General features: G+C 36.1%; 2 protein-coding genes across 10 annotated transcripts; both read left to right on the plus strand.

The window, feature by feature from the left end:
• Positions 1-513: 513 nt before the first annotated feature.
• Positions 514-10,122, plus strand: LOC108453057 (uncharacterized). 8 transcript variants are annotated; one of them, XM_017750949.2, is made up of 11 exons: positions 514-952; positions 1,542-1,688; positions 1,788-1,970; positions 2,062-2,161; positions 2,263-2,293; positions 2,900-2,942; positions 3,638-3,790; positions 5,341-7,513; positions 7,664-9,059; positions 9,398-9,481; positions 9,694-10,122. In XM_017750949.2, the coding sequence occupies exons 2-11, from the start codon at positions 1,630-1,632 to the stop codon at positions 9,756-9,758; spliced, it is 4,287 nt and encodes a 1,428-aa protein (XP_017606438.1). In that variant the 5' UTR covers positions 514-952; positions 1,542-1,629; the 3' UTR covers positions 9,759-10,122. The 8 variants fall into 8 exon arrangements, with proteins under 8 accessions (XP_017606438.1, XP_052884783.1, XP_052884784.1 ...); XM_053028823.1 differs by having other exon boundaries at positions 9,425-9,481; XM_053028824.1 differs by having other exon boundaries at positions 9,428-9,481.
• Positions 10,123-10,739: 617 nt separating this feature from the next.
• Positions 10,740-14,258, plus strand: LOC108450281 (25.3 kDa vesicle transport protein). Of its 2 annotated transcripts, none has more exons than XM_017747833.2 (6): positions 10,740-11,086; positions 11,694-11,923; positions 12,055-12,215; positions 12,336-12,482; positions 13,254-13,330; positions 13,743-14,258. In XM_017747833.2, the coding sequence occupies exons 2-6, from the start codon at positions 11,736-11,738 to the stop codon at positions 13,824-13,826; spliced, it is 657 nt and encodes a 218-aa protein (XP_017603322.1). In that variant the 5' UTR covers positions 10,740-11,086; positions 11,694-11,735; the 3' UTR covers positions 13,827-14,258. The 2 variants fall into 2 exon arrangements, with proteins under 2 accessions (XP_017603322.1, XP_017603323.1); XM_017747834.2 differs by having other exon boundaries at positions 10,746-11,086; positions 11,670-11,923.
• The last annotated feature ends 438 nt before the right edge of the window (positions 14,259-14,696 follow it).

Consider the following 14,696-nt stretch of genomic DNA (forward strand, 5'->3'; position numbering starts at 1 on the left):
CCTTCCACTAAATTTTCCTTTTCCAATTATTTATTTAATGCATGTAGTCCCACTACAAAATTAAAATAAATAAACTTCACAAATATCAATTTTATTTTATGATTTATATATATTTTACATATTATTTATGTTTAATACATATTTTTCATAATTATTTTAAACAAAAAAATTCAATAGCCTTAAAGAAAATTATCCAACCAAAATAATTAGAAATGCTAAGATAATAAAACTCTTAAAAATTTAAATTCCTCGTCCTAAAAGATTCTACCCTTCAATTATTCATTTGAAAAAAAGATAAATTAATATAAAATCTTGAACGTATAGATAAATGGATTATGTTGGTTCAAATTTCAAAAGATTGTATTTTAGATGAGATCTAATTATCTGGAAAAGAGAACATTCAAATATCGTTAATCCAAAACCAAAAAAATTCAAATAATGAAGCCGCTAAAAACTAAAGGGAGAATATCGTAATTTAAAATGACAAAAATGAAGCCCTTTTTTTGTAAATATGGAGGGACATTTGTTGCAAAGAGTCATTGCCGTTTCAAAATCTTAAAAAGTTAAAAACTTGTCCGAAAGAAAACATACTCTCTCTCATCCTTTCTCTCTCTACTGTATCTTTTTAGGGGCAGAGAGAGAAGTGTAGAGAGAGAAAGCAAGGCCACCATAGAAAAAGAAAGAAAAGATTGCCATTTGAGAAATGAGTAAAGCGAAAACCATCTTTGTCTTTCTTAGGGTTTTCTTCAAACTTAAATAAATAAAATAACTAAAATAAACACCCTTTAGACTTAAATTCTTCAACTTCTTTGAACTTAAACTACAAAAAGAAGAAAGAAAGAAAGAAAGAAAAAAAAAAAAACCAAATGCAGGTACCCATTTGAGAGTCGATTCCTAGGATCCGATTCCCTACTCCAAGATCTCACCATTTATTCTTGTTCCCTTGTATAAGGTAACTCTTTGATTCTCAATGGATCCAACACTCCTATTTTCACTTCAAATGAAGTTTAGTTCTTTCTTGAGTTCCTGTTTTTAGCATGCAATTTGCATTTGGAATTTCTTTATCTTGGATTTCTGTGGAAAATGTTGTAGTTTATTTTAGTAATTGAAGTTGGAGCTTTTTGGTGGAATCAGATCTGGGTTGTATATGATTTATATCTGTGAGTATATGGGTTTTTCTTTTGGTGCCAAGAGTATATTTTTTCCAGGTGCATTTCTGTTTTCATCTGAGTTATTAGATTGAGATCCACGGTTTATTTTTGGTAAGTTTTGGGTCTAAAATTAGTAGGGATGTTTTTCCCTTAAAGTTGTTGGGATTTTTAATTATCTTTACTCCAACTTTGTTGTTTCTATAATGTTGTTTTCATTTGAAATTTGAATTTTTAAGGTATTGATTTCATCGTTTGATTTGCACATATAGGGTAATAAGTTAAAATTCTAAATCCAAGGATTTTATATTCATTTATATGTTTTACTCTAGCATCTTCGTTGTTGGTTTGAGCTTTAAGGTCTTATCCTCTGAAATTTGCTATTTATGCCAGCAGACATTGGCTACTTGTTTCCCTAAGAAGTATATTTGCGCATGTGAAGTTTTTGGCTCGAAAATTTTGTAAATATTATAGAGTGAAGATGAAACCCGACAGGCTTCTTGATTATGCGGTGTTCCAATTGTCACCGAAACGTTCGAGGTGAGGATATCAATCTATGACATTCAACATTGTTCCTAATTTTCTTTCTATTTATAACCATTGCACTCTTTTTTTTTTTTTGTGTGTTCCTATGGTCAGATGTGAATTGTTTGTTTCGAGCAACGGGAACTTGGAAAAGCTTGCTTCTGGATTAGTAAAGCCTTTTGTTACTCATTTAAAGGTGGCAGAAGAGCAGGTTGCACTGTCACTTCAATCAATTAAGCTTGAAGTTGAAAAGTGTAAAAATGCCGAGACTTGGTTCACAAAAGGAACACTTGAGAGGTTAGAGATATTCAACATCTGTGGCATTTCTTGTCATTTCATATGGGGAGTTTTACCTTCAAATTTTTATATGATTGGCACCTATTTCCAGGTTTGTGCGATTTGTTAGTACACCAGAGGTGTTGGAATTGGTGAACACAGTGGATGCAGAGATGTCTCAGTTGGAAGCAGCTCGAAGAATATATTCAGAGGTATTAATGTGCTTTATCTATAATGTATAGGAGGCTTGCTTTGTTAATTTGGTGCAATGTTACTTCAGAGTATACTGAATCCCGTAACTCTTATGTTTCAGGGGGTGGGAGATCAGCCTTCTGGCGCATTAGGTGGGTTTTATTTTTTATTTTCTCCCATCCTAAATGATTTTCTTTTGTTGATTTCATTGTTCGTTCCGGTTTTCATTGTAGATTAAAGTTTGTTTGTATTTGTGTCTCCCTTGTTATTATAATTTTTTTTTTTTTTTTACTAATGCAGCTTTAGTTCCACAAATATTTCACTTCAATATTTTTATTTTATCATGAGCCTTGATGGAGGTGATGGAATATCTTTAATCATGTGGAATCATGTTAGACAATCACTAGTTTTAGCATTTGTGTTTGCTGACATTTTGCTGGTTGTTATTGCTTTTATCAGGAAAAAGATAATGTATTTCTTACTTGGATGCTTGTAGATATCAGGGAATTTTTTTTTCTTGAACTAGTTTAAAGTGTAGCATATCACCGAATGCATTAACAATGAGGATAGGGAAAAATTCCTGTTTTTATACTTCTAAATAATAATATTTAGTATGTTTATCTGTGTCATATTTACTAATGAATTTTAGTGGTTAGGTAAAATCTCAAGTCTATGATCTTGTTTGATGGGCTTGTAATTGTATCCCTGTTTCAAGTCATTGTTTAAAACTTACGGAGTGTTTTGATAATTTGTAATAGGTGGAGATGATGCAGGAACAATGGCAGCTGCTGATGCAACAAAGTAACTCCGTTTCTCTTTTTAGGTTTTACAGATCTGTGATGGCATAATTTATTTGGCTAAATTGTGATTTGTTTAAACTCTTGGATGATTGTGACATCAAATACTGCTGCATGTACATCATTGTTAAGTTGATTTCTGTTGAAACTTTATACCTGCTACACATTGTCCATGCTTTAGGCATGGGAGGGATGCACAGTTGGGTCCTTCTCAATTGATTCATGATGACATGCTATGCAAGGGTGGCCTTCCTTTCCTAGCATTAGGAAGTTTGGAGGTCTCTTAGTAGAACTTGTATTGCGAATAGAAACTATTTAGGTCTATGTTAGTAGCACTTGGGTGTCAGTTCTGATGCAGCTGTGTTAAATATCAGTGTGCTCAACTTTTTTGGAAGTTTTTCCATGTTTGGAGGGTCCTTGGAGTTATATCTCTATACCTATATCTGGACATGTGTCGGACAAAGGTTCTTCAAGAAAAATGAAGAGTCAAAGCAACATAGATGAAATGATTAATTTAGCTATGCAGAAATTGGACAGTATTTAATATTGCCTGGGTCATTGCATGTTACTCGTGGCAATGGAGTTACTCGGAGTGTCCAAAACGTATCATGCAAAAGCAGTTATTATTGCTATTGGATCTTCCATTGGCTTCATCACCTATGCTTTCTAATTTGCTGCTTGTATTTCCAATTTACACAGGAAGGAGCTTTTAAGAGCTATTGATGTGCGTCTTATTGCAGTACAGCAGGACTTGGCAACAGCTTTCACTCGTTCATCTGCAGCTGGTTTTAACCCTGACACTGTGTCTGAACTCCAACAATTTGCAGATCGGTTTGGTGCTCATTGCTTGAAGTAAGAACCTAGAAACACTTTTCAAGGATATATTGTAGTCTCTCTTTTTTTTTTTTTTTTCTGCCTCTCAAGTCTGCTAGTTTTCATGTTAGGTAGGGTGCATTATAGTAAGTGGGGCTTGGTTAGAGTGAGGTATTTGGTCTTTGTCCAGCTGTATATCTCTTATGGTAAATGCCATCTTTTACAGTGATTTTATACTGCATATTAAAGGTGTGGATAGGACAATGTGAAATGGGACGATGTTTCTTTTGGTGTGCTCCCATTTTTCTACCAGCTTTGTTTTATCTGCTGGATTGTGGTAATTAAGAAGGAAATGTAGATAAAAAACCGTGTTATGTATTGAGTTGCTTGAAATATAAGAAAGGAGGTGGACAATCCTAGCCATTAGATCAAACAAATTTCCTTCTGCCCCTCTTTGGTTCCTACCAAACATAGTGTAAAGGATTTTACTGATGTTCATACATTTTCCATTGAAGTATAGAAATTGCACAAGGCATGAGCCTTCTCTTTGAGTATTGAAGAGGGAAAATGAGCTGTTCAATGCAGAATTAAATGTTGATTCAAGATTTTCCTTCTCTTAAACCATTTCACCACTCTATCTGAGTTGTTACATGCATCTAGTTACAACCATGGTAGTTTCTTTATTTTTTTAAATGTTTGGATTTTCTAGATCAAAAGATATGGTAGCATGGTTTTACTGTCCTTGTTCTGGGTCTAGCTTTGTTGCATGTCAGACTTGTCTAGCTGTTTTTAAGTTATAATCTCCGTTAGTTGCCTGAAATAGTATCATCTAACTGCCAAGCTATTTTGAAAATGAGATCATACCATGTGCTTTTTTGAAGGTAACCTTGGGCTGATTTGATGTCCTAAAATGATATCTCGTCTGTATTATTATTTTCTCTTTCTATTCATTTTCATTAACTGATCTAAGTAGCATGTTCTTCAACATGCGGTTAATTTAAAGATGATTGTCTTTGGTTTGTTTGGGAGCATTGGGTTCCCTTGCAAAGTGGATTATTTTGTGAAAACCCAAGTAGGTTAAAGGACTAAGTTATTAACAGTGGCAAAGCCTTTGTTTTTTTTTCTTTTTCCTTTTTTTTTGGGGGCGGGGGAGGGGAGCAGAATTAAGTTGTATATTTTTATGATAGCAAAAATGCAATTTCACCATTTTAATGGTTTATTTCTTTATAATTTTTAAAGGACTAAATCAATTTTTTATCATTTTTTGGGTGCCAAAGTGCAATTTTTCCATATATTAATTTAAAATTTTATAAATTATGAAGGGGCTAAAAATCAAAATTTCCATTTTGCTTGCCTGAGGGCAGCTCATCAGGTAACAAGGGCAGGCCATGCTTGCCTTGATATCTTCGCAAGTTGCCTGATATTTTGCTTAACGATTTGTAATTTTGCCTTATGTCCTTATTGTTAAGCACAAAAGTGGGCATCAGAAATTAGTGAGATATGGTCGGTTTTTTTTTTAGAAAAAGAAAATTATAGTAAGAAAATGTTGGTAATAATTACTCATGTAAAAGTTTTTAATACTTGTGCAGTGAGGCTTGTACCAAATTCATATCATTATGCCAGAGAAGACCAGAACTGATTGGCCCATGTCAATCAGGTATTAATGATCAGGTGGTTCGAGCCTCGTGGGGATCTGACATGTCAATCGATGACCCCGATGAAGACCAAAATGGGTTCCATGTTAATAGTAGGCCCCACAAACCTTGCCAAAATATGCACCAAGAACAACAACTACAACCAACCACAAAGCAGACCCAGCACCATATAGACCAATCAAAGCTAGCCACATCTCAACAACCAAACCCTTCAAGTACTTCACAACAAAGTTCTCACGCTGAAAACAAGGAAGAAGAGAAGAAAGAGGAAGGGGTGACTGAGTCATCACCTAGTCAAGTCAGTCAACCGACTAGGCGGCTTAGTGTACAGGATAGAATCAATCTCTTCGAGAATAAACAGAAGGAGAGCTCAAGTTCTGGAGGCAAACCCGTTGCTGTTGGCAAATCTGTTGAACTGAGAAGACTTTCATCTGATGTATCAGCTGCTCCTGCAGTTGCTGAAAAGGCGGTGTTAAGAAGATGGAGTGGTGTGAGTGACATGAGCATTGACTTGGGTAATGAGAAGAAGGATGGTAACCCAGATAATAGCCCTTTGTGCACACCCTCCTCATCTTCAGTGTCTCAAGGTAAAAACAATGTGTTTCAAGGCTTATCAGATGATACAGAACAAAAAGATGAAAAGGGTTTGAGTGACAAGGTTAATTCAGGTAAAGTGGAATCCACGAGTGGTCCTAATAAAGCAGCTGGTTCTGGGTTGAAAGATCCAGGAGAACTGCACTTGCAGGTTGGTAATCTTTTGGGGAAAGAAGAGGGTGTCGGGTTGAAGGGGTGGATAAATCAGAAGGATCAACTGGGATCACAGAACGGCCAATATCAGTCTTTTACAAGTAAGTCTGAGCAGGTCGAGCTGGATGATCAAGTTGCTTCTCAACAGAAGGTTAAGGGTTCCTTAACAGGAGAGAGGAGAGGTTTGGAGGTGCAGTCTCGAGTTTTTCCTGATAAGGCTGTGTTTGTGGGTGTTAAAAACCAGCTCACTCAGTCACAGGTTGGAGTTTTTGCAGATGAAGTGGGGGAGGCTACACCTGAGGGTGAATTAAAGAATAGAGTAGAGGCTCAAAACAAAGAACAATCAGTAAGAAAAGTGCGCCTTAGGGCTCCAGGTCACTCCCGAACATTATCGGCGCAGTTTGAAGGTGGTATTGGATTAAAAACAAAGGAGGCTCAGTATAAAAGCAGTGAAGGTGATCAGTACACTACTCAGCCACAGCTGCAGTGGAGATCTTTTACTGGGGAAGTTGAGGAAGTGGGAACAAAAGACATAGCATCAACTGAGAGGCAAATAAGCAAAATCGAGGGTTCTGGAGTGCCTAAAATGAAGTTTAAGAAACAGGTTGCAGTAGGATCTGAACAGAGCAAGAAGTCACAGGGTAGGAGGGAAGAAGGTGGTTCTGTTTATGCAAATAACAAGTCTGTTCCTGGTAAAAAGGTTCTTGAGAATGAAGAGAGTTTAACTACCCCAATGGCTTCAGTAGATCAAACTCCAAGGATAAGGCAGACTAGGGGAAACCAGGAGCTGAATGATGAGTTAAAAATGAAGGCAAATGAACTTGAAAAGCTTTTTGCAGAGCACAAACGTCGGGTTCCTGGTGATCAATTAAGTTCTGCAAGGAGAAGCAAGCCTGCTGATGAGCAGATTGAACAGGAAGGAAGCTCACAGTACAACAAGCCTGTGGCAGTAGATGTATCTCCTCTGCAGTTGCCTGACAAAAACTCAACATCTGAATCAGTGGGGAGCTTGAGTAATATTGCTAACTTTTGTACTCCTCCTACAAAGATGGTCAATAACCAGGACTGTGCTGATAGTTTGAGGCAGGATTTCTCTAGTATCAGCTTTTCAGGTGACTCTAGAGGAAAATTTTACGAAAAGTACATGCAAAAGAGAGATGCAAAGCTGAGGGAAGAATGGAGTTCAAAAAGGGCTGAGAAGGAAGCCAAATTGAAGGCTATGCAAGATATCCTTGAGCAAAGTAGAACTGAGATGAAGGCCAAGTTTTCTGGTGCTGTTGATAGACGGGCTTCTATATCTAGTGCTCGTCGACAAGCAGAGAAAGGGAGGTCTTTCAATTTACGGTTGCAGAGGGAGCAGGTATTTCCTGTTGCTGTTAATGTTTTTGGGAAATAAATGCTAAAAATTCATAACTGGTAGAACTGGACCTTCATTTTGAAGTTTCGAGGATCTGAAAAACTTCTGATTGAATATTTATTACTAATTTTGATAAGGTTATGCATTTGGCAGCATCCAATAAGTTCAATCCAGAGCGAAGAGGATGAAGATCTTCCTGAGTACTATGGACAGGATAGATCGTATAACGAGGCATCTTTACTTGATGGTTCTTCCAGGAGCTCCAACACTAAGAAGCTTTTGCCCAATAGAAATGCCTCTCTATCCACTCCTCGCACCACAGCAGTCACAGTTCCACGCTCAGCAGCTAAAGTTTCTAATCCCAGTTCTGGAAGGCGAAGAGCACAATCTGAAAATCCTCTTGCCCAGTCAGTTCCCAACTTTTCTGATCTCACAAAAGAAAATACAAAGCCCTCTTCTGGAGCTGGCAAGGTGACGAGCCATTTCCAAGCGAGAAACTATGCTCGTAGCAAGAGTAATAATGAAGAGATTGCTCTTGGCAAGGATGAACAGTCTCGACGGTCTCAGTCCCATAGGAAAAGCTTCGCTGGTCCTGTAGATGTTTCAGATGTGCCAGCCTTGAACTCTGATGACATAGGTTTGGCACCTTTGAAATTTGATAAAGAGCAGATGGGCCAGAGCTTCAATGACAAATCTCTGAAGAATGAGGAAGCAAAGCCTTTCCTCTGGAAAGGTAATGGTGTTGGTCCTGGTGCTGGAGTAAATACTGCTAAGTTCAAAGCATCAGAGACATTTGCGACTCCAAATGGCGAAGAATCCGATGAGCCAGAATTTGAAGCAGATGATTCTATGGATATGGCCAATGAAGACGAAGAGGACGAGCTTGAAACTATGGCTGTTGATGATTCTGCTGACATGGAAAATGGAAGATCAAGACTGAGCCAGGAATCAGATAAATTAGATAATTCGGGGTCAGAGATTTGTGATTCCTTGAGGTCTCCTTCTCAGGTTGACCCTGCATCAGTTGCCGAACTGCCTGCTCCAATGCTCACTACATTCCATACTGCAGTATCCCTGCAGGAGTCACCAGGAGAAAGTCCCGTGTCCTGGAATTCACGCATGCACAATACATATTCTTATCCCCAGGAGACTTCAGATATTGATGCCTCCATGGATTCCCCAGTTGGGAGCCCTGCATCTTGGAATTCTCACCCTCTTGCTCAAACAGGGATGGATGCTGCTCGAATGAGAAAGAAATGGGGAAGTGCTCAGAAACCATTTCTTGTTGCTAATGCAACCCATAATCAGCCACGTAGGGATATGACAAAAGGGATCAAAAGGTTATTGAAATTTGGACGAAAAAGCCGTGGGACAGACAGTTTGGTGGACTGGATATCTGCTACAACTTCTGAGGGAGATGATGACACTGAGGATGGCAGGGATCCTGCAAGTCGTTCATCCGAAGACTTGAGGAAGTCGAGAATGGGATTTCCGCAGGGCCACCCTTCTGATGATGGCTACAATGAAAGTGAATTGTTCAATGATCAGGGTAACTCCCATTTTTCCTTAATACTTTAATCACCTTGTTCTTACTTGCTTAATAGTATATTCATGATTATCTGTTAATTATTTCGAATCCATTGATTGCATATGCATGGCTCAATAATTATTATTCTAATAAATGAATTGCTCCACACCACCTACTTTTATGGAAGATTTTAGCTTGTGATGCTTTTTCAAAATTGGGCTGGACACAATTGCTCTGGACTTTCTACTTGTAGAGAATAACCTGATTATGCTTGTTCCTTCTCCCTGCTGCAATTTCCCCATTTCTTTGTTGCATATATGAAACCAATAAAGTAGAATCATATTAATGGTCCCTTGCAGTTCAATCCTTACGTACTTCTATTCCAGCAGCACCTGCGAACTTCAGATTAAGGGAAGATCATATGTCAGGAAGCTCCATAAAAGGTGACTCCTTATTGATGTCAATCTAGTCAATAGGATATTTCTCTTTCTTGAATCTACTTTATGTCAAACAATTACCATCCTCTCATAGAATGTTGATAACATATTGGAGAATCTGTTATGCATATATGGATGACGCTTTTGATTTGTTTATAATGCTGAACCCATGATATGAATTTGTAAATGGTATACCTAAACCGGCAACAATTTTGCAGCACCGCGATCATTCTTTTCACTCTCATCATTCCGAAGCAAGGGTAGCGACAACAAGCCTAGATAAAAAATCCCATGTTGAAGAAACTCCAGGACAATAATTGTTGACTCATCATAAAGAGTAGGGTAAAAAGGAATATATATATATATATTATATATAATGTAAAAGATACAGATGCGACACGGTGAAGCATAGAGGCCTTCTTCATAATTCTAGTAAGTTTTCTATTGTTGTGTTGAGATATATGTTGTATATTGGTATCGCCTATGGCATAAAGTAAATCATTGTGATTTTGGTAGTCCAGTCCAGAATGGAGCCAGAGGCATTCTTTTTTGTCCTTCTTTTTTATTTTTTTTATTTTGCTCTTGCCTTGTGAATTGTGATGTATATCACTTTGTTAATCAAGAGTTATTGACAATGCGGAGTAAAACATTACCACTTTTTCTCTTATTATTTTTCTTGGTAAAATGAAGCCGTAATCTGAAAATATGCTCGGATTCGAACAAAACCTTTCCTTTTGTTTTTTTTTTTTTTTTTTCTAAATATATCTATTAGAACGAGCTCAATAATTAATCCTTTGTGTTTTGTAGGTTCAATAAGGGGTGAATATTAATTATAAGTTTTAAAACTACTTCAATCTTGGATTTCACTATTAGGGTAGATGTCACAATACTATTTGCAATCGAAAATTGATGGTTGCAACTTTGAATAAAAGAATATATGATTACATAATAACTATACCATACAATTCATAGGTTGAATTTTATAAGAAATTATGAGGCCATAAAAATTCTATTCTCGTAAGACTAAAAAAAGTGTATATGTTTACTAGAGCCCTCATCATATTGGAAGTCTGCAACTGACATCAATTTCAAGGCTGAGAAAAGAAAAAATAAAAATAAAAAATCGATTTAAATTGTTTTTTATTCACAATAAAATATTAAATATTATCTAAACTGAATTGAATCTTATTCTGCCCCCCAAAAAAAGAATGTTATTTTTTATTTAATATTTAAAAATTCTGATCCAAACCATTGAAAATGGGTTAAGTGCAATTTGTTTTCAAATGTTGAAACAAATGATGAGTTTAGAATTGAGTTGGTGTTTCCGTATCCTTTAAATTATGTACCAAAAAAAACTAATTATCCAATTATGTAGTATCTAAATTTACAAAAAGAAATCTAATACTATTAACTCTGAAAAAAAGCTTAGCTATTTTTTCTACTAATTTTCTTTTTCTAATAAAAAACCCCTATTGTTTTTTTACTTTTACCTCTCTTTCTCTCTCCTTTTATTTTTTGCCTCTTTAAGTCGTGTCGGACCATCGACCGTTTCCTGTGCTTCAGATCGTTGAAATCGAGGAGAAAATCCGAAGATCCATATTCTATAATCAGGTACTCGTTTAACGCCACTTACTTTTTGTTCATCAATTCCTGAATATGCTTATAATTATTTGAAAGGAACCGTTCGTTTTCTTAGCAATGCTGTGGAAAATTTTGAGGGGATTAGAATTTTCTTTTTCATCTACTATATTTCTGGATTTTTTTTTTTTTTGGAATCCCGGGAAAAATGATATTAGTTTGTTAGATCGTGATGATATAGATTAGATGGGTTGTCTTTGGGCACATTAATGTCCTTTTGATTAGAAAAGAAAAATTGGCTTCATATTGCGTTGGGTCGATTATGAGAGTTTAGTGAATATTAGGATTATAGAAGTAAGTGTTACAAGAAGTTAATGTTTTTTGTTTGGTTAATTTTCATTGTTTGTAATGATATTTGTTGGACTGAAGATTGCTGTGTTGTCATCATTTTGGTGGCTAGTTGTAGCATTAAGATTTGAGAACCATATTATCAAAATATAGTCGATTGGTATTTGTGGCATCTATATACTTTTTTAAAGAAATTGGAATATTATATTATGTAATTTGGGTTTTAGTTCTGACTTAGATTGAGTTTTGCTTCTCAATGTCTAATCAGGGTGTTAATTTGCTTCTATATTAGTTTGAAGGGACTTTGTCTTAGCTGAGAAATAGGGGGGTAAAGATGGTAAAGATGACAATGATTGCCCGTGTTACTGATGGTCTGCCTCTGGCGGAGGGACTAGATGATGGTCGTGATCTGGTAGATGCTGAAATGTACAAACAGCAAGTTAAGGCTTTATTTAAGAACCTCTCCAAAGGCCATAATGAGGCTTCAAGGATGTCTATTGAAACCGGCCCATATGTATTCCAGTATCCTTTGACATAAGTTCTTAGCTATATCATTAAAGGCCATAATGAAACTTATTTGTGCATGAATCTCAGTGCTTTTTTTGGTTGTAATGCGTCTGAGTGTTACTGTTACCTTTGACATAAGTTCTTAGCTATATCATTGAAGGACGTGTTTGTTACTTGACAATGTGCGACCGATCTTATCCTAAGAAACTTGCCTTTCAATATCTGGAAGACCTCAAGAATGAATTTGAGCGTGTTAATGGAGCTCAAATTGAAACGGCTGCCAGGCCTTACGCCTTTATAAAATTTGGTAGGCTCCTTTTTTGTATGTTTTGGCCTTTTCTGCTTCTTATCCAACTAGTATTTCTTCTACTTTGTTTTGTGCTGCTTCTCTTACTAGGCTTGATATTATAGTTTCTTTGTCTTTAAGACACATTCATACAGAAGACAAAAAAGTTGTACCAGGACACCCGTACTCAACGGAATATTGCAAAGTTGAATGACGAACTCTATGAAGTTCACCAAATAATGACTCGCAATGTACAAGAAGTTCTCGGTGTTGGTGAAAAGCTGGACCGTAAGATATTCATTTTACCTTTCAGAATTACTTAAGTCTCTCTTATGAGTTGTGTTTGAATTAATGATGCACCATGATGAATGCTGAATTTTACAATCATGAGCTAGGTAACTGTGTTTTAGTATTTTAATGCATTGGTACTGCATCTACTGGTTATAAGGGGGTGAACCTGGTAGGCAAGACCAGCCTGTTGCTTCTATATCTGGTTCTACCTGCCCCGCTTTAAAATTTGTAAATTACCCTCAATGAAGTAATACATGTTGGAGCATTGACTAAAAAAACTGGATGATTTTAGTTCTTTGCATTTTATATATTTGTTTTTAGAATTACATTCAATGTTTCTTGTATCAGTGTATGTGCTGGTTTTGTAATTTGTTCCTTTGGTTGTCACGGGTCAGATTTAGCTATTCATAAATCTTTGATTTGAATTAATCATGGTAAAGCTTGCTTTTCTGGTCTTTGCTTCTCATTGGGTATTTCTGGATTTGTATATCAGTTCACATTATGCTCATTAATGTTAAGGAACTTGACTTCTAGTATTCTATTCTCTACTAGCAATTGGCATATGGTACAAGGGAAAAGTTAATTATGTTTATATCTTTTACCTACCTTAGCTTACTTGTAACTCTTGCCATAAAATTGAAGTCACCTAATCGTTTTTCTTCTTCCTGATGGTTTATATTCTGTCTCCCTCTTCTTTTTCACTGGCTGATTAATTGTATTTTTGCCTAATTAAGTGTGAATTTCACTTTCTTTTTTTGCGAATAACAGAGGTCAGCCAAATGTCCAGTCGTTTGACATCAGAATCTCGCATATATGCTGACAAGGCAAGAGATTTAAATAGACAGGTTAGTTTTTCTGTTTTTCTGTTAGGACATTAGCTTTTGCCTTTAACATTTTCAAGTTACTTTAAGGTTTGCTGCAAAGTCTTATTGTTCTTGCTAGAACATAGGCAATTTATTATCAGTGTCACAATGTGACTCCCAGAGCTGAAGTGGTATCTTTGGATAAATGGGGGGAAAAAGTTTGTTTGCGGTGTGGAATGATTTCACACAAGTATTTCTTTGCTAAGATCCGTTGTGATGTTTGAATGTTCCCACCCCGTAAAAGAATCATAATGGGGAATGGATTTAGCACCTAAATGTGGTTTGAATGAAGTTTCCTTAGTCAAGTACCACGGATAAAAGATGCTTTGAAATGAAGGTCTCTTTAACAAGACCTTGATTCAAAAGTTTGTTATATGTTTTCTTTTGCTTGTAGGCTTTGATTCGAAAGTGGGCTCCTGTTGCCATTGTGTTGGGAGTTGTGTTCCTCCTCTTCTGGGTGAAAGCAAAGTTATGGTGATTCAACTGTGATCCATAGTGTTAAGAACTCATCAGAATTTCTTGGGTTTCTCTGTTGCTGAGTAGCCTCTTGTCCACACCCAAGACCAAATATTGGAGTGCATTCCGGTTTTTATTCATCTTACAATTCGCCTCGTAGGTACAATTACAAATTTGCAATGTGGAATTGTGTGAAAGGGAGCATATGTTCAAAACAAAAACTATTCTTTCTATATGTAAAAGCCAGAATACAACATCCAAATCGGGAACTTTAAAGGTATTAACCTATTCACTTTGTCCAAGGTTTTAGATAATTAACGTGCTGAGCCACCACCTGTTTGTACTACCTATATTTGAGATGGAAAACCCAGATTTTTCTTACCTTGATGGCGTATTTCAGTGTTCCAATGACATGCTTAAGCTCCCATCAGTTGCGGGTGGCCTTTTTATTCAAGGCGAAGTTAGTCATTATGAGTAGTAATTTTTACATTCAGATTGATGACAAAAGGCTAATACTTAAACTAGTACAATATGGGCAAGTAAGCCTTGTATTCAAAAAGAAGGTGGTAAAAAAGCTTTCTATAAAGTTATGAATGAAGTTGTGGAAATATTAAATTGTTAGTATTCAATTTCAGTATTTTTTTTTTAAAAATTATAGGTTAAAATAAAATAATTTTAAACAAATACTTGGAAATTTGAAGTAAATAGTTTGATTGATAAAATGGTGGCTAAAGTTAGATTAAAATGTAATATATATATTGATGTATTTGTCCAAATTACCTTGGCATATCTCCAAGAAATTTATCTTGTAATGATCCAATTCTATCTCCATCTCCATCCATCACGATCCTCCTCTAATGGCAAATTTTTGTCCCTGTTGAGAGGGCAAAAA

Source organism: Gossypium arboreum, chromosome 5, assembly GCF_025698485.1.
Source record: "Gossypium arboreum isolate Shixiya-1 chromosome 5, ASM2569848v2, whole genome shotgun sequence".
In the NCBI taxonomy this organism is placed as follows: domain Eukaryota; kingdom Viridiplantae; phylum Streptophyta; class Magnoliopsida; order Malvales; family Malvaceae; genus Gossypium; species Gossypium arboreum.